The 20228-nt window shown below is 35.7% G+C and overlaps 1 protein-coding gene across 1 annotated transcript in view; it reads left to right on the top strand.

The window, feature by feature from the left end:
* Positions 1–19930, top strand: part of ABCA12 (ATP binding cassette subfamily A member 12) — a 151143-nt gene extending 131213 nt beyond the window's left edge. The window contains exons 40-53 of the mRNA XM_036916360.2: positions 177–231; positions 801–978; positions 2441–2556; positions 3559–3718; positions 4837–5090; positions 7138–7342; positions 8838–8947; positions 9238–9379; positions 10364–10498; positions 12441–12544; positions 13756–13848; positions 14935–15040; positions 17366–17503; positions 18767–19930. Coding sequence (XP_036772255.2) covers positions 177–231; positions 801–978; positions 2441–2556; positions 3559–3718; positions 4837–5090; positions 7138–7342; positions 8838–8947; positions 9238–9379; positions 10364–10498; positions 12441–12544; positions 13756–13848; positions 14935–15040; positions 17366–17503; positions 18767–18883 — 1913 coding nt within the window. The 3' untranslated portion in view covers positions 18884–19930. The remainder of the gene's footprint in view (positions 1–176; positions 232–800; positions 979–2440; positions 2557–3558; positions 3719–4836; positions 5091–7137; positions 7343–8837; positions 8948–9237; positions 9380–10363; positions 10499–12440; positions 12545–13755; positions 13849–14934; positions 15041–17365; positions 17504–18766) is intronic.
* The last annotated feature ends 298 nt before the right edge of the window (positions 19931–20228 follow it).

Consider the following 20228-nt stretch of genomic DNA (forward strand, 5'->3'; position numbering starts at 1 on the left):
GGTGAGATTAAGGGGAAACTCATCTTCCTTTAAAAGAGTATCCCCAAAGTAAACTTTTTAGATCACAGCATAATGAAGACACTATTGTGCATTATTCATCTAAAAATTTTTTTATTAATAATAAATAAGGTATTTTTTATTAATACCTGCTAATAAAAAGACTGTGCTTCTTTAAGGCATCATCATGTATAGTCATCCTTACCCAGGAGTGCAGGACCAAGAACAAGCTACGTAAGTAGATGTACTAGACATGACTACTTTCTCAGTGGCATAGTCAAGCCTCTGTATAAAGTACTGTAACTGGAAATTACAGTTGCTTCTGAATGAATGTAAATCTAGAAGACCTAGTAATACAAGTCACTGATTGGGATGAAAGGGAATTTCTGAAAGGGGGTTCAGTGGGGTTACCAAGTGGAATTTGTTGACTATAGACTCACAAAATCTGCTTTTGTAAGTCTAGTGCATGAGTGCGTCATCATTTCAATTTCCCTGCATAGAATCTAAGTACTGTTTCTATGCTCAAGAACTATATATTCCTCACATACATCCCGTAACCCTGGGAGACCAAGGTTTTTCTATCAAACATCCCTAGTCAACTCAGATGCACTGGAACTACATTTATTCCAGGGTCACAGCTGAGTCATGTACAAGATATTATCTGGCTTCCTTGCAAGAAGATTTATGTGTGTCACAGCCAACTCTTACACTGTTTTGTTGATGGCTTTAGTCATGAATCTTTCTGAAAGGATGAGAGTTCCAGAAACTCATGTATGCTTTCCTCTCCCTATTGCTCACTATAGAATGAGCAGCTTAATCGATATTTTAGTGGCGCTCTCCATCCTGATGGGCTACTCTATCACCACTGCCAGCTTTGTCACCTATGTTGTAAGGGAACATCAAACCAAAGCAAAGCAGCTGCAGCACATTTCAGGTGTCGGGGTAACATGCTACTGGGTAACAAACTTCATTTATGACATGGTGAGTAACTTGTGTCATTGACAATACAAGATTGATTTGTGTAGAAGACATCAGTTTTATTGTCAAGGTTTTTTTACTGTAGTTTGTTCAGATTATTACCACAAAGTCAGAAAGTTAAGAAACAAATTACTCATCCATTGGTTACAAGACAGAGAAATAAGCCTGTCCTCGTCTCTGTGGTCTGAGGACCACTTGTATCAGATTCCCCAGGATGCTTGTTGAAAAAACAGATTCCTGGGCCCCACTTCAGACCTCTTAGATCTATATCTTGGGAGTGGAGCCTGGGGAATATTGATTTTTAACAAAATCCCCCAAGTTATTTTATGCACACTGAAGCTTAAGAACCATCACAGTGGAGATATTGAAGTTTAGCAGAATAGCCTTGCCCAATGGTGCCGAATAATCAAGTTATAAAAATGTAATCAACTAATAGTGAAAACTTCAAAGTAGCCCTTGCTGAGTAACACATTAGAGAAGATTATTAGGGACAATAAAGGATGAATTTCACTGATAGCTCTCTCATTTGCATAAAATGGTTCCAAGGCTCAGATGGTTTTTCTTAACTCCAAACGTGGCAGTATTGGCCAAAAGCCCAGGATGTGGTCTGCATTTGCCTGGTGGTTATGGTGAAATTATCTGAGTTGCTGTAAAGATCATTGGCTTGAAGGGTTGAAGAGTAATTAACTGCATATCCATTTTGTTAATGTATCCAGTGAGGTCTGAAATGTGTTTGTTGTAGAAGTCAGATCTAAAAGAATGGTAATGACTCCACTGGACTTAATAGGAGCTTTAATGTTATGAAAGCTGAAAGTACACACTTCTGTGAAGGGCTGCTTCTACTGAGATTCTGCGGTCATGTATCTGGTGCTCATGCCAATTTAGGGCATTTTTCCCTCAAATTAAATTACTATCTCTTTCATTGTACACGTCTTGCTACAAACTGCTCAGCATTTAAGATATTTACTTGTCAGTGAAACACTGATTTCTTTGTTTCACATACCTGTGATTCCAAGAATGTGTAGAACCCGATGCCCTGCTGTTTTGTACAAAGTGCCTCACACAGATAACCAAGCCTTAGAAATCAACCATCTGAGAGAGTTCGAGCATTCTAAATGAAATCAATATTTTGAAGACTGAGTCTAATACCAAGATACCTGGCCACCTTATCTTTCTCACTGAACTGTCCCAGAATGATCCCAAATCTCAAAGCCTGGAGGCAAAACACCAGGGACTCCGTGTATATCTATAAAGGTGGAGACTGGCTTGACCTCATATTGCAGGAGACAAATTCTAGAGTGAGATCAATGTTAAATAAGTTGAATGTTACAAGCAACAAGAACATAAATAAAAATTCATTCGTTCAAACATTTTAGGCCAACTTGTTACACTTTTAAACTAGATGGGCTATTGATTAAAAAAAATACTTGCCATATATTCAACATTGTTTTACATGTTCCCATAGGCCATCTACCTGGTGCCTGTAGCATTTTCAGTTGGTGTCATTGCAATTTTCAAGTTACCTGCCTTCTGCAGTGAGAACAATCTAGGCGCGGTATCTCTCCTACTTCTGCTGTTTGGGTAAGCTGCAGGGAAAGAAGAGTTAACAGAATTAAATACTCCCAGGCAAAAACAGGACCTAAATCTCATTAGCTAATTTACAATTGTCTTGGGGTTTCATTAGCCATGAGTGATGACTAACAATACATTACATTTACTAGTCTGTGGTTGTAAAGTACAATACTTCTGAAAATGGATGTCGTCATTAACAGTAACACCTACAATTACTGAGCACTTATTGGATAACAAGTGTCATGTATAACAATTTACATATGTAATTTAATATACATAAAAATGAGGGCTTTAGACCAATCAGAAAAATGTGTATGGATTTATGTATTGACAAATTATGAATATATATAGAAATACCTTATATGTGTTTTATTTATATTTGTTATAAATGTCTAAAGATTATTTTTACACACACAATATTCCTTCTGTATTAGGGTAATATAGGTTGATAGAACCAATGTTCAGCACAGCAATTTTCTCTGCCCTGAATGCATGGACTGTATCCATCTGGTTAGCAATTATGGCTGATGAAGGATCTCTCTGTCTCTAGTTCTATTTCATTACCCCAAAGGTTGCTTAAGTACTTGCTCAAAAAAGGGCATCCATCTCTAAGCATGCCCTGTCTCCTTAGCTAGCCTACAGTAATGTCCTTATTTTTCCTCGACTTTAAAGTATAGGATTTATATTGATGAAAACTCCTGTTTCAGAGCAAAAACAAAACCTCTTGCCTGGGTGGGGTGGGGTAACACCATCTCTAGGAGGATTAATTTGCAGTTGTAGTGATGCAGGATTACTCAAGCTTCCTTAAAAGAAGCTTCTTACTGTCGTTTAAAAAATACCCTTTGGATTTTTTGTATGTGTCAAAAAGAAGAATAAAAGAGAAAGCTAGCTACAAAGCTTGGCAACTCCTCCCTAATGTTTATTTTCACTTTGAAATCCTATCTAAGTATTTATTTAGTAAAAGAAAATACATAAGGCATAATTTTAATTCTCAGTATTATTAATACACAGATATGCCACATTTTCTTGGATGTACTTGCTGGCTGGGCTCTTCCATGAAACAGGAATGGCTTTCATCACTTACGTCTGCATCAACCTCTTTTTTGGCATCAATTCCATTGTTTCCTTGTCGGTGGTATACTTTCTTTCCAAGGAGAAGCCCAACGACCCGGTAAAATCCTTTATTCGTCTGTTAACCTTCAGTGAACTACCAAATGCTTCAACATGTCCAAAGGAGAAAGATTTTCTGTAGTTTGCATTTTCTAAATAGAAAAGAGGAATTTCATTTGATTCTGTTAAATTTAGTAGAGGAGAAACTATAGCCTTTTAAAATTCTTTTTAGGTTCTATCTAGCTTAAAGCCTGTGACTGTATTTACCCAGTGTCAAAACTATTGCATTTGATAGGGCTTGAGTCGGACGATGGAGGAAAAATCAGATGTATTGTATGACAGTGTAAAAACCATGCAACCAATTGGTCAGCTAAACTTTTGGTCACTAACAAATTGTTATGGTGTGGTAGGGACAAGGACAGTGGCTTAGTTATAGGACTACAGGTTAAGATTCATGTGAACATTCATACAGAAAAAAGCTAATTCATTCCCTTTCAGTCGTGTATTGGAGCCTAATTTCATTGTAAGCATCACTTTCCTTTCAGAGCTGACAATTATGATTAGTGAGAAGGGAAGCACGAACAGTACCAGGCAATTGAATGGAAAAGAATAGAGAGGAAATGAAGTGGCCTAGGAATAGACAAGCACACTCCAGGAGGAAGAAGAAAATTTATGAGGTGCAAGTGGTTGGCCCCAAGTGTGAATAATGGGAAAATGAGCCATTTGCTCCTCATTGAGATAGGCTATCTTTCCTTCCATCTGATTTCACCATTTTAGTCCCTCTTCAAGTAGGAATTACTTTAGGGTCTGAAATGTTACTGCACCAATACCTCCTTTACTCAGTCACCTCCTGATACCCTGTAGCAGACCCCTGCACCCTGGCTTTCCCTACATTCCTAGGATCTAGAGCAGGTCTAGAAGTGATTCTGCCTTCAGGGCTTGGCCTGATGTCTTAGATCATCACGAGAAAAACATAATCCTTTTCTGCTTGTATTTTATTAATATATCTCCATCATTTGGTTGTTAGTAAATATTTATATGTAAGTTTGGCATACATGTGAAATAATTGCCACTCTAGATAAGCTTCTCAGGTTTCAATATTCATCCACATCCAGCTTTAAATTTTTGTTAAGGTGTTGGAAGTCTAACACTGAGCTTAATTTGTGTTTCTCATTTCAGACTTTAGAACTCATTTCTGAAACCCTCAAGCGCATTTTCCTGATTTTCCCACAATTCTGTTTTGGCTACGGTATGATCGAACTTTCTCAACAGCAGTCAGTCCTAGACTTCTTAAAAGCATACGGAGTGGAATACCCAAATGAAACCTTTGAGATGAATAAACTAGGTGCGATGTTTGTGGCTTTGGTTGTTCAGGGCACCATGTTCTTTCTCTTGCGACTGTTGATCAATGATTGGCTAATAAAGAAACTCAGGTAAGTACAATGAAAATATAATGTTTGACATCCATGATGGAACACAAGTCAAAATATTCATGGAGGGGTCAATAGTTTAAGCTTTTTCATTACTTATGTAGAAATGTGTTGCTCAAAATTTAACAAATTGTAGCTCAATTCACCTTCATTTCAAGTAGTAAATAGTTATCAAACCTTACTTTGTGTCTGAAAATACTGCTGTAGAGTGAGAAAGTAAAATTAAATAAGCATAACTGTTAACCTTAAAGAGATTAACACTCAATGGTGGAGAGAAAATATGTACATAAATAAAAGAAGTAGGGTTTGAATTGAGTTTGAAAAGATAGAAAGTAGAAATGGGGAAAGAGGATTGAGTATGTAACATATTATCATCAATGGATTTGGGAAAAGAAGACAAAGTAAAGTAAGAGCAGAATCATAAATGAAAAAAATATACTTACCATTGACCCAGCAATTCCATTTCTAGGAACTTTTCCTACCAGTATGAAGACATATATGCAGAATTATGTATGTGTAACGTTATTCATCATAACAATCATTTCCAATAATGATAAAATGAAAATAACCCAAATGTCCTTCATTTAAGGACTGGTTAAATAAATCATACAGATACATTCATAAATGGAACTCTATTAACCATTAGAAAGAATGATATAGTTCTTCAAATAATATTTTGGATTACTTCTAATATTTATTAAGTGAAAACTGCAAGGTTCAGAACTATGTGTAAATTCATCATAACAATCATTTCCAATAATTGAGTTAGAAAAGAAATATATATTACATTTACACATGTATATGCATACACTATCTCTAATTATGGGTGCCTCTGCTGAAGATAACTTGAAGACTTTTCACTATATATTCTCAGTATCATTTTAATTTTAATACATGATATGTGTGTATCACCTATCCAAAATTAATAATAATAATAATAATAGGAATGACAAGCACAAAGATAGAGAAAAAAATTGGGGCACATGTGAGAAATGAGTAACATAGTTTGATTAGAATAATCAAATTAGTTGATTAGATAAATGTAATGAAACAGTAAGAGCTAAAGTGTGATTGAGAAATTATGGAGTTTTGAATGCTGGGTTAAAGAGGTATGGTTTGGATTCTATTCAACAAACAAATAGTAGTCCATTAAAATCTTTTAAACAGAAAGCAACATTATCAAATGGTGCTTTAGGAGGTGTGATTTGGGGAAAATGGTGCAGATTGGAATGAAAAAGTTGGTGACACTGAAGCAGTGTCATGTTCCTGGAGAGAATGAAAGCTGTGATGGTGATAGAAACAGACAGGAAATGATGGGTGACGGGGTGTTAAGGCATTTCCTGTGCTGAGGGACTGATTGCATGAGTAGATTTTGGGAATGGGAATGATTCAGAGAAAACTGATTACAGATCAGCGTTGTAATCTCCAGGGTTATCATTAAAAGAAACAGGGACATTGGGAGGATGATCTGAGTTGATTTGTTGAGATTTCAAGTTTGCTTTACTTTGCTCTGCTTTGGTATTCGTTAGGCAAGGTACTGAGGTGGGTTTGAGACAGAGAGTTTTCAGGCCTGATAACCTCAATGTTATATCCAAGGTAAGACGTTCACAGTGAAAAGAATATAGACTAATATCCATATAATTGGTGATAAAAAGAAAAATAGAGGGGATTTTAAGAAAAGGTAATCATTGATCATGGGCTTGAAAATGTTGGTTCTTACAAACGACTCTTCTCTTTGTTAGGAAGTAACTTTCTAACGCAAGCTCATTTCCTTGTTACTGAAATTAGGATTATTGACTGTAACAGTGGATCTGTAAGCCTTTGATGGAAAGCAAAAGCTGTTTGCCAAACATTGTAGTGAATAGGAATATAGTGAATAGCATCCATACTAATTTTTAAGTTATTTGAGTAGTATGCTGCATAACAAATGTAAAACAAACCTAGTGCGTGATAAAATACTTTTAGTGAAGTGTGATTCCATGAACACATGTCAGAATTGAGTGGTGCATTTCAAAATTATTGATGCAAAATCATTGGATCCATTTTTTAGACTCTTCTTCAGGAAATTTTGTTCTTCACCTGCAATGGAGACAATGGATGAAGATGAAGATGTGCAAGCTGAGAGATTAAGAGTTGAAAATGGTGAAGATGAATTTGACTTGGTCCAACTCCATCATCTCACAAAGACCTACCAACTTATCCACAAAAAGATTATAGCTGTAAACAACATCAGCATTGGGATACCCGCTGGGGAGGTAGGGAACAGTATTTTATCTCTAACTGCCCTTTTTATTGGCATGGTAAATGACAAATAAAAATCTTTATGTTTCCTTAATGTTTTTTCTAGAAATATGAAAGTCATCCACTGAGTATTTTGATGGATTCTATATCTAAAATTTACACATGTCCATGTGTTACTTACCCCATAAGCCTTCCCTCCTGGCAGGGAGGATTGGCCCCACACTAGGTCCTGACTTCTTTCTAAGCCACTGTCCTCCTGGGGGTGGGCTTTCCATTAAGAAGCCTTCGTGCAGGGTGCTCTCTTGAACTTCTGGTTTCCCAGCCTCCTCGAAAGACAGCACAAGGAAAATTTGGTTAGACGTGAGGTCCTAAGACTGCATCCATATTTATTCTTGCCATTTTCATAGAAGCAATTTTAAAGCAGTTTTGAAAGGAGAAAGAGAAGGTGCGCATTTCCCTTAGTTTTACAAACAGAAATGCAAACTAAATGCATCAAATCTACTCAACAACATAAAGTATTATTTCAGTAGCTTATTCAGTGAAGTTGTGGTTTTGTGTGAATCATGTGAAATATGTTAAGTATAATTACTTTGTCAGGTTAGTATATGTTACTTGTGGGGTGTTTTATCATGGCACATAGAGGTGTGCTATAATATATGGAAAACAAATGCTGTGTGTATATACAAATGTTCACATGGTTTAAGGAAAAAAATGTAAGTACTCATTTGTTTTATTTATTAATTGAATTGTAATTGATATGCAGTATTAGTTTCAGGTGTATAACATAGTGATTAGATACTTTTAAAAATTAAGAGATGATTCTCCAAATAAGTCTAGTTACCTGCTGTCACCACACAAATTTATTGCAATATTATTGACTATATCCCCTCTACTGTGCATTACATCCCCATGACTGATTTATTTCCTAACTGAAAATTTGAACCTCTTAATCCCCTTCACCTGTTTTTCCCTTTCCTCTCTCCTCCTGCTCTCGTAACAAGTTTACTTTGTCTGTGATTCTGTTTCTGTTCTGTTTTGTTTGCTCATTTGTTTTATTTTTTAGATTCCACATGTAAGTGAAATCATATGGTATTTGTCTTTCTCTGTCTGATTTATTTCATTTAGTATACTACCCTCTAGACCCATCCATGTCAGCACAAGTAGCACGATTTCATTCTTTTTATGACTAAGGAATATTCCATTGTATATGTATACCACATCTTATTTACCTGCTCATCTAGCAGTGGGCACTTAGGTTGCTTCCATATCTTGGCTTTTGTAAATAATGTGGCAGTAAACAAAGGGGTGCATATATCTTTTCAGTACCCATTTGTTTTAAAAGAGAAAGTTTTAACAAATGCCAACAGCACTACAATATCCATGAATAACTCCAGTGACTTATTTTTCCTGGTAGTTTACTTCATCAAGGGAAAAGGATGAAAAAGATACTGTTGCAACATGTCTTTGATTTAGATTAAGGTTTACTTCCTTTTTTCTCCCCAAAACCAGTGCTTTGGTCTTCTTGGGGTGAATGGAGCAGGAAAGACCACTATTTTCAAGATGCTGACTGGAGATGTAATTCCTTCAAGTGGAAATATTCTGATCAGAAATAAGACTGGGTATGAAAAAACAATTGCTTCAACTTATCAATGACAAATTAAATGACAAAATATATGAAATGATCTCTATGTTATTTTTGGTAGTATTATTAAATCCTTAGGGAAAAAACAGGTATTCAAGTAAGTGGAAATTTTTAAACCTTTATGTGTGACTATGATGGAATTATTTACCTCTTTTTATCAGAATCACCAATCACTATAATCGAGATAGAGCTACCTTCCCAACATTCGGGTACCAAGAGAGGCGTAGCTTTTGAGACTCACCTGTGTCTCCGGTCCTCCCGATTCAGGTATCTGGGCCACGCTGAGTCACACAGCTCGTTAGTGGGCTACTGCCCCCAGGAAGACGCCTTAGATGACCTGGTGTCTGTGGAAGAACATCTGTATTTCTATGCCAGAATACATGGAGTTCCAGAAAAAGATATTAAAGAAGTGAGTAGAAGCATGAAAAACTAGTTCACAGGAATGTCATTGTTTCTGAAGCCCACCTACCCTCAAGACCAAGCCGGCATCTAGAGAACAAGGGCATTTTCCTCCTGATAGTAACAATAGATGCAGTTGAGCTTAATTGTGTGATCATATACACCTCCATGAACTCAGCTTTAGAAGCTCCTGACCCGTGTTTGTTCTGTTACCTTTTAAGAAGGATCACACTTGCCTTGGGCTCTGGTGGAGCCTTGGTTAGTGATTAGTGAGCATTGGTTGTTAAGTCTTGAAACATGGAATTACCTGCCAAATGCCCGAGTAACATAGAGTAGCTTCCATTTTGTTTTTTTAAATACAGTTTTGTACTTCACTATAATTATTTGCCTTTTTAATGGAATGGCTAGCCCTTTGGGCACTTCCTCTGTTTTGGAAACCCCAGGGACCCCAGGAAGTCTTCCTAGGATTCTGCTATTGCCAGGGCTATTTAACTACAGAAATAGCCTCAAAGACACAAAATTCCTAAATTAATACACTGAAATTCTGATACTGGGTCAGTTTTAAATAGACTTAAAGTCTTTGTGACAGCTTACCCCTCAGTAAGAAGAAAGATGAAAGAGTGACAACAGTAAATGAGAAACCTGCCTTAGGAAGGCTGAATTCAGTTCTAGCTCTTCCCAACTTTACAAGGAAATCCTGTGTTAATGCAGCAGAAAGAACAATCTGCATTTGTAGACACACATACCTTTGGTGGGGGGAATCCCATTTGCAAATGAGCTTCCACAGAATTGCTGTTTTCTATTTAAATGATTATTAATTTTTAAGTGGTCCTTTGAAAGTAAAAATAAAATTTGTGTTGTGTTTAAATATTTGAATTTTTTTCAGGTATGTATTTCTTTACTGTAAAACTTTTCACAAGCAACTTTTTTCCATTTAGCTCCTTTGAGGTTTTGGCAGGGGAAGATCAACCTAAATCCTCTTTTCCACCCACAGACTGTTGATAAACTCCTTAGGAGGCTCCACCTGATGCCCTACAAGGACAGAGCAACCTCTCTTTGCAGTTATGGAACCAAAAGAAAATTATCAACTGCACTGGCCTTGATAGGAAAGCCTTCCATTCTACTGCTGGTAAGAGAATCTTTGTGCAAAAGGCTACTACATAATGAGAACCACATATCTAATTGTGTGTGTAACATTTCATTATCATTATTGCAATAAACATTTATTGAAGTCTCACTATGTATTGGTTATTTTGCAAAATAATTTACATATACTATCTCATTAAAGGAATTTGTATCACCAAGTAATTTGTTGCCACAACAATATACCCTCAACAATGTTTTTTTCTGAGCTATGGCTCAGTCAGTTTCAGAGGAAACAGTTGGCCTGGGAATAAGAACTAGCTGAAACAAATTCAGGATATACAGATGAGTAAGGACATTATGGAATATGGTAGAATTTGGTTCCCAAATATTGAAGAACTCGGTTCTATTAATCAATGATAAGGTGAACTAGCATATTTTCCAACTTCCACTTAAAAGGCAAAATATATTTTAGGATAATGTATTGTGCTAAAATTTCATTTCCTTATTACTTAAACATATGAGTTACCTAGCTTGGGATACGATTGACAACATCCCATTCTTTTTTGTTTGAAATTTTTGGAGGCAAGAAATGCATTCCACATACATATTTTGGTTAAGAGCTGGAAAATTAAATTGATCACCTGAAAATAAAAATTATACATGGGATAACATAGTATTCTGCTCCTCAGGCTAAACATTGTACAAGGTGTTTATTTCAAATGAATAAGCTCACCTTTATTTTAGAAGATCCCCTTCATTCAAGAACCTCCAAACTCCAAAAAGTCTATATGCAGTAGAAAGCCAGTTATAAATCATCACATTATTCCAGAGATTAAGTCATGCAGAGGATCAAATCATTTAAACTTCCCAGATAAAGTGCTGTCCAGCCTGTCTCTCTGAAATACCAGATGCTTAAAATGCATTATATCCCTCACAATTGATGCTTATCATGGAATTCTATTGTGTAAGTGTCCCTTAAATTGAACAAAACAATTTTTATGCATCCCTGTGAGATTATTGATGCAAAGTACTTTAAAATGTTAAAAGTGCTATGCAAATATTATGTATTAGTGAGCTGAACTGAAATACAGGCTATGAAAGAAAGATATTTTCTTCTATTTGCATTTGCTATGTATGCTATCATCTCCAAAAATAAGAGCAGTGACAATCCTTTACAGTTTCTCCAAATTAACACTCATTCCTTTCTTTAAGCTTCAGTTTAATCCATTACCACAAAAACAAGCCTCAGGTGATCCTATGTATGTACTTTCTACCACACGTAGATGTTTTTGATATTTACCTAATCTTGATCCATAATTTGTTTTTTTGAACATGTCAGGCTCCATTATTGCTTGTTTAAATTATCCATTGCTACATTTGTAATTTTATGTCTGGACAGCTTTTCAGAATATCATTTATTTTAAAATATAGCTTATTTCTTTCTACTTAGCAATTTCTGCAAATCATATTTTTATTTCCCCAAAGAGTATTAAATTTCAATTACTAACGTAAAATTAAAACTACACTTCAAACATATTAACTGAAATATCAAATTGTGTTCTCTGCTTCACATAGCAAATTATTACTGTGGTAAAAAAATTACCACAATTACTGCCTTCAGGAGCAAGTAGCAATTTTGTTGATGTAGCTTTAAATATATATGTGACAGTGTAGTATTAAAACGCAGAAACTCTGCTTTGTGAGTAATTGAGGCAGGATTTTTTCCTAAGAAATATGAGACAAGTATAAAGTAACAGGGTGTCAACTTCACTGAGACACTTTTTAAAACAGATTGACAATTTTAAATGACTAATTTTGAGCTTTTTGACAGCAGCAGAAAGAAGCCTATTAAGTATAAAACAAGTTAGTCACAGAACTTCACAAAGTGCTTTCTGTTCTAGGCAAGTGAGACACACTGATTCATGTAAAGAACCTCATCAAAATTTAATTAATTTGATAAATTTTTCTTGTAACTTTCTATTAAGGATGAGCCAAGCTCTGGGATGGATCCTAAGTCAAAACGGCATCTCTGGAAGATTATTTCAGAGGAAGTACAGAACAAATGTTCCGTCATCCTCACATCTCACAGGTAAACGAGTGCAAGAACTTTTAAGTCCAAAGACACAATGTTAGGATGATAGATGGGAAAAGGTAATCCTGCATTCTATATGTTGATAATGAATACACACAACTGGATGAAAGTGTTTGATATTTATGGTCATAGGAACAAGTAAGGTTGGTGCCGTCATGAGAATCCAGCTAATGTGTAGGTGGCACAGGGCCTAATCAATTTCAAAAAACAAATTTTTCATGACTTAGGACCTACTGGACTCAACTATGACTCCCTATTTCCTATCATGTAAAGTTCAGCATCCTTAGGTTTAGTATCAAGGCCTTTTATTAAATGGCCTTATCAAAATTTCCAGTATTTTTTCCTCTCCTCTCAGTGAGTCTGAATGACTCATGGTTCCAGATACCCTCACTGCTGTTTCCTCTTGACAAGTCCTTTCTTTGGCTGTGCTTTCTATCTGAAGTGGTCTTTTCACAAGGTCTTTCCAAGTTCTAATTTTACTGGTCCTTTAAGAACCAGCTTCCAGGCCTCCTTCAGGAGGTAGACCCTTCCAATCGGTGAAGTAAAAAAGCTACTGAAGCATTTAATCTGTCTTTCTTATAAAGTTGGTCTTGTATTAAGTTCATTCTCTCATTGTAATCATCATGTAGTAGAAAAAGTACTAGATTTGTTTATAATCAAGAGGCTTGTTGATGTCTGAGCTTTGCCTCAGCACATTGTATGTTCTAAAATGAGTATTTAATTTCCATTAACTGTTACCTGACATGGACACGGTGATATCTGAGATCTCCTTCGGTGATCGTAGTCCTCTGAAATGAGAGATGATATAATCAAGTACAGGTCAACTACTTATAAATACAAAAACAAAAGCCAGCTGAATGTGGAGGATGAGGCAAAATGAAAACAGCTCTGAATTATTTTAGAAATATTCCTTAGGAAATGTAGGTCTCCAGACAAAGCTTGAAAGAGCTTGAAGGAAATCCTGTGTTTTAGAGAGGCCATTCCCGGTGAGAGAAACGGTCTCAAGTTTGAGAAGAAATAGTAATAAACCCTATGTGAGAACATCTGTTTTATATTTTTAAATAGTTTTTGTTCTTGAAGGGAAAATACATTGTAAGGAACTAAAACAGTATTTTTGAATGCCATGATGAAACAGTTAAGCTTATATTCACGAACTTAAACCAGATTTTGTATGCCCAGAATTCTGATGTGCTTCTGTTGTCTTTCAGCATGGAAGAATGTGAAGCTCTCTGTACCAGGTTGGCTATTATGGTGAATGGAAGGTTCCAGTGTATTGGATCTTTGCAGCATATAAAGAGCAGGTGAAAAACAAATGCACTGTTTAATATATGGTAGAGGGTATGTATCTAACGGCATTCTACTCGCCTTCAAGGATTATCTCAGCAGCCTGTCCTGCAATGAGTAGGAAAATTAGACTGAAGACACTAATCACTGATTTACCTTAAAGTTAAATTACCTTACTAAGGGTTGAATGTCTTTTTAGTTAATAAAGCTGAGAAGTTTAAAAAAATATCCACAACCAAAATACTCTCTGGGAGCAGTTTTCAAGAGTTTACTCAATAGCAAATTAGACTTGACAAATACATGGAGACATAGATTTTTATCTAGCATTTTCATTTGCCACTTGCATAGGCTTTCAATAAGTTATTTAATATTTTCACCATATTCAAAACCTTTCAACCAGGAATAAATGGGTGAAATGTGTAAGTAATAAATATCATATTATCAAATTAGAATTAAATTAATATTTTGTATTTGCTAGAATGCGTATGCATGTATACATACCCATGTCAATCTCAAAACTTCAGAATCTTACTTTATACCTTTATCTGTACAACTTGGCTTTTTATAAGATAGTTTTAACCAAGATGAGAAAAAAAGGATGAAAGGGGCCTTATATGTTGTTCTCAGAGAGTCTATTGTGACTTTTTACAAATTCTATTCTTGGCATAAGCAGTCAACTAGCATATTACTTATTTATTTTTAAAACCCAATGATTTTAATCTTCACCGCTGAGACAAAATCTATAGTGACTTGCCTCTCAAGACTGTGTTTGCTTTAAATGAGAAAGTATTTAACCCCAGAAATTGACATCTATTGCCAATTCATAGATGTCAAAGAAAGCCAAGGATTTTATGCCTTCTTTCTAACACAGCTTTTGTCCAAAGAGACTGACTCTGTATAGTGGTAGAACTAAATAAAAAATCATGGCAATCTACTATTTCCATTTTGCAACATGCTCTGAACTTTTATGGCAAAATTACAGTCGGTATATAAGAAAAGGGGCTCTAATGATCAGCTTGGGTCCTGTTTCATTATCTAGAATTCCAGGGGAGCTATTTCAGCAAAATGTAGCTCATATTGTGTCTTGCACTTTTTCTTTCTAGGTTTGGACGAGGATTTACTGTCAAGGTTCACTTGAAGAATACTAAAGTGAGCATGGAGGCCTTGACAAGGTTCATGCAGCTGCACTTTCCAAAAACATATTTAAAAGTAAGAGATCATCCTGCCTTTTGATCTGGATTGGTTTTGTGTCATAATCTATTATCATAGTAGATGTTTGTCATTTTCAAGTTGACCATAGCTTTATTATTAATCTTAGTATATTATTTAGTTCAAGGTGCATGAGGTACTCTAAAACACACACAGCATGAACAAATAGAACCTTCCAATTAATTGTACATTTTTAGTAACTATTTAAAAGTAACAAGGTCCTTGTACATAACTTTTTTTCTTCCACATAAAGGCTTTATGACCACACTACGTTAATGTTCAAGTTGTATACATAACTAGTTAACAAGTTATGTATTTCAGAGAACTGAGGGATAACAGATATTATATTACCAAGGGTATTTCTTCTTAGAAAAAAATGAGCTCCAGAGTTTCATGATGTCACAACTAGAAGAGATTATCTTCTCCTTTGCTCCCCTCATTTGAAAGATAAGTCCACAAATGTTTGAGAAGAACTTCTTGGACATCAAGTTCCTAAGTCCCACACTAGTTGAAAAATTGTTCAATTAATTTCACTGAACTCACACAGATAAATGTGTATATATCTCACATTGTACATAAAATAAATGCACTTGACAAAAAAAGTTATCATCATAACATCTTTGATGTACAGGTAATTTGTACAAGATGATTATAGCAACTGGTTGTTTTTAAAGGAAATCAGTTGTGGAATGATGAAAAAAAAAAATTGGAAGAAGGGCTGAGGTCCAGTTCTGCCTGTGTGATTTCCAGCAAGACATTTAAAGTCTCTGAGCCTCATTTTTTCTCATTTTTAAAATAACAAGCATGACATCTACTTCACAAGATTGGTGCAAGAAATAAATGATAAAATATCCACAAAGATACTTCATAAACTATAAGGCACCATATTGATGTGAAGTGATTGTAGAGAGCAAAATTGAGTGCATTTGAAAAACAAGTTTACAAAATACCTTTGTCTCAACCTCCCAAACCTTGGCTAAATTCTCCAAGGAACAATAGCTTTTATGATTCTTATCAAAGCCTATATTCTATCATGTAAATTAAAACCAAATTTAAAAATTAAAGGACCCTTTTCTTGCACAAATCAGTTAGTCATAGTGCTTTTTTCTCCCCCAGTGAATTTCTGGGTTAACACCTGTGTTTCTTCACTGAGAAATGCGATTACATTCACCCAGGTGTGTTCCTCATGGAAACAGGACTACACGTGGCTAAGAAAATGATGCTAAAAGTCTTATTTCTTCCTCAACAGACCGTTCTATACACTTGTATGGTGGTTTTTAGATCTCTAGAAGGGAAACAGCAAGAATAACAATTTGGGAGTAAAAATAAGTAAGAGAGCCTGAATGCAAAGACAGGTGTGATGCAAACACAAGTTGGTGAAAGGGGGAAGGCAGTAAGCAAAGAGTGAGAAGAGGGGTTTGCAGCAATGAAGTCTTGACTACCAGGTTAGAATGCACAGCCTTGATCTGATCCAAATAGGTTGCAGGGGTAGATTCTGGAGCAAGAAAACATCCCGAACAAAGGATGTTTAGGAGAGATTAGCGTGGCTGCTTTGTGCCAGAATACATGACCATACATAGTTTCTAGGCTTCCGAAGAGGCGTTGGCAGTAACTCATATGCAAAGTGATGAGCATCAGGTTAATAATATTGATTGTGAAAATCAAGAGGAAAGGTTAAATTTGAAAGTTATTTTAGAGGAAAAGTAAATAGGATATGGTAACTGATTAAATATGCAGAAAAACAAGATACAAGATACTCCAAGGGATTAAGAATAGATTACTAAGCAGACATTAATATTATAGACTAAATAAAGAAATTGAATTTTAGAATGAGTTGAGAAAAGATGTGGCATTATTTGAACGAGGGTTTTCCTAACAATGCTTTTGAAATCTAGCCTCTTTACCCAATATAAATTGAACAGCTAATCCCTAGCCTTTTAGGATAATTGTGACATTAAAAAAAATGAAATTTCTGAAAGTGATCTGTGAATATCTTATGTAAGATGAGCATAATCTGACAACTGAAATATCATTCCACAATTTTTTTTTCTAGGCAAGCCTATAATGACTCTATAAGTGCACAAAAATGCAAAATGCTTTGAAATTTTCATCAACTTTTTTATTTGTTTTCTCTTTGACACTCATAAAACTCTTCATCTCATCTTTGCGAGTTGTTAGTTTCAAAACATAGCCATTATTTACAGTGTAGCATCATTTTCAGTGGAATGAAATTCAATAATTTCCTTAGCTCTTGGTCAAGTTATGTCTAATCAAGTCAATATTATCTAACTTTGTAAAATATTTTTTTTCCTTTGGTTCCCTTAGGATCAGCATCTCAGCATGCTGGAGTATCATGTACCAGTTACAGCAGGAGGAGTAGCAAACATTTTTGATCTGTTGGAAGCCAACAAGACTGCTTTAAATATCACGAATTTCTTAGTGAGTCAGACCACTCTGGAAGAGGTAAGCTGGATACCATCATCCACGTGCACAAAGTCACATTAATTATAACACATTCTGGTTATTTCTTTTAAATAGTATTCACTTTGTTTTTAATTGAAGCAATATCTGATCTTGCACCTGAAAAAGTTGATATATTTTTAACTGCATTTTGGGATGTTGGGGGAAAAATGTCAGAAGTAATACTTCATTTTTACTGGAGAAAAGAATTTTTTCCTTTTTACATGACATCTATATCCATTAGGTTATGTGAATTTGTAAAGCAGCAAAATATTATTTTCTGTAAAATAGCTGTCAACTCTCCTTGCTTTCTCCCTTAGTAGGTTTCTTAAGTCACATTTCTATTAGTTGGCTTCCTAGATTAAAGTAGGATGAGGGCTTCTAGAGAGGATTTGGTGCCAGACCCTTAGACCTACTAGATTCAGGTAACTAAAGGGCAAGTACAGAATTTTTTTGTTCCGCTCATATCTTCTGTCTTAATTGCATTTATGTTCAACACTAGAGGCTTCATAGGTCATCCTTTATCACCTTTGCATTATGTTAATTTTGTACACCTCAACCAACCTGATGTACAGAACACCATTGGAATGGGTCTGAAAGTTAGGCCTTCTGGGCCTCCGGGTCAATAGATGGCGCTGCATTTTATGGACAGTTCATTATGGGAGCTTTAGGCAATAAGCTTTGCTGACACAGAAAGCTTAGCCTCTGAATTGTAACCAACCATCAACACCGTGTCTGGCACAAATAGACTCTCAGTAATTTCTAGGTGAATCTGGTGAATCTATGATTAATAGACTTAATGGTTTTAAACAAAGTAGTAAAGGTCTGTCTGTTAAATAATTCACTTACTGAACATGATGTTAATGTGGGATTTTGGTACTAATTTTATTTTATTGCATTAGCTCTTCTAGTGGAATTTTCTCTCATCATACAAGCATTTGATAAGGGCTTGGGTTGGACTCCTGGATATACTTGCTGGAGATATCAGTGTAGATCATGTAGATTCAATTATAACTTTAGATTTATGTTATGATTATAATTTTAGTTATAGAAATGGGTACTATTTTCAAACCCTAGCAAAATTTGAATATCTAAAAGAAGGTCTAGGAATACATGTGTGGGCTTGCCCTGTAAAATCTTATTTTCTTATTTGCTCTCTCGTGTGTTTGTGTATGCACAAGTGTGTGTATGCATGTGTGTGAATTAACTTTATTTCTTCCTTTGGTTTGCCAAGCACTAATGGCTTTATTTCCTTTGGAAATTCAGGTTTTCATCAACTTTGCTAAAGACCAAAAGTCCTATGAAACTGCTGATACCAGTAGTCAAGGTTCTACTATAAGTGTTGACTCACAGGAAGACCAGATGGACTCTGAGTACCTCTAATAAACTCAATCTCAACAAATGGTCAATGGCTTCATTTTGAGGAAGAGCCACAGCAGATACCATTTCCTCAAAATATCTTTAAGTATTGTACTGCATGGAAAGTCACAATTGTATAAGACTAGCAAGTACCTATAAATGGGAAGTTTTCTAAGGTCAGTGAATATTGTTGCTGCTGAAAGAAATCCCTCTGTGCTCAACATTGTGAGCATGTGCGTGTATATGATGGTGATTTTTCTGCAAAGGTGAAGATGAATGTCTTAATTTATTCCTTTCAATAAAAAGACAGCTTAAAAGGCATGGTTATTAGTAGTTGAAAGGCAAGAGTAGAAAAGTAAGGTAGTTTGGGGTCAGAAGAATTGGGAGAGCACACACAATAATTTATTTCCAGAAAATAACAGAATGAACATCATCACGAATACATGAATCAACTGTGATGTGTAAAGTGCTAAGGGCCAGATTAACACTGTCAGTAAGCAGTGGGCACAATGTCTTTTCAGCACCTTTGAATACATGGGGACATAGTAAACCCAAAAGAGTACCTTCCTGCAAAAATGCCATAGAAGGGCAGTTTACCCTGGTGGTAAACCAAAGATTTTTTCCTGCTATGCCTTGACAATAGTAAGTCACAGGGTAGAGCAAAAAGTTCCTTGTTGTTTGGGGGAAAGTGAGTGTGTCAGATGGGCAGATACAAATCCTGAAAACTGATAGGGAATTCATGTGCTGCTGGCAGGCAACATTATTTTAAGCTTTTACAGAAACCTTAATATTCTGGGTCTCTCTGCAGGAAACATTCATGTGGAGAGAAATGAATATGAATTTAGTTTTCAGCTAATCACCTGGCTGACACAGAGTGATGTATATGGCTATTGGATAGACTTCATAATAATGCCAAATTATATGGCCCTTGGGGAAGGTACTTTATGTAAACTTTGGGTGTGTGTGTGTGTGTGTGTGTCTGTCTGTGTGTCTGTGTGTCTGTGTGTTTGCCAGCTTTGGCATAATTGTTACTGTTTCAAAAATGAATAAACTCAGAGTTTAGAAAAACAATTCATGAAGTCATGTCATTCATTAGGAAAGAGTCAGGAACCTAAAATTGGAGTCATGCAGGCTACGAGCTCCCATATGATCTGGTCTCTGCTTATCTTTCCACCTTCATTTCTGTCTTTCTTTTCTTCCTCTTTAGGGTCCAGCCATGCCGTCTTTTCAGGTTTCCCAAAGCATCCACCTCCTTCCCGTCTCCAGACCTTTGCATATGCTGTTCCCCCTAACGGAAATCCTCTTCCCCGAGTCTTTGTGCCTGGGAAAGAATCTTCAGAAATGTTACTTTCTCAGAGAGACTCTCCTT

The sequence above is a fragment of the Manis pentadactyla genome, chromosome 6, assembly GCF_030020395.1.
Source record: "Manis pentadactyla isolate mManPen7 chromosome 6, mManPen7.hap1, whole genome shotgun sequence".
NCBI lineage: Eukaryota > Metazoa > Chordata > Mammalia > Pholidota > Manidae > Manis > Manis pentadactyla.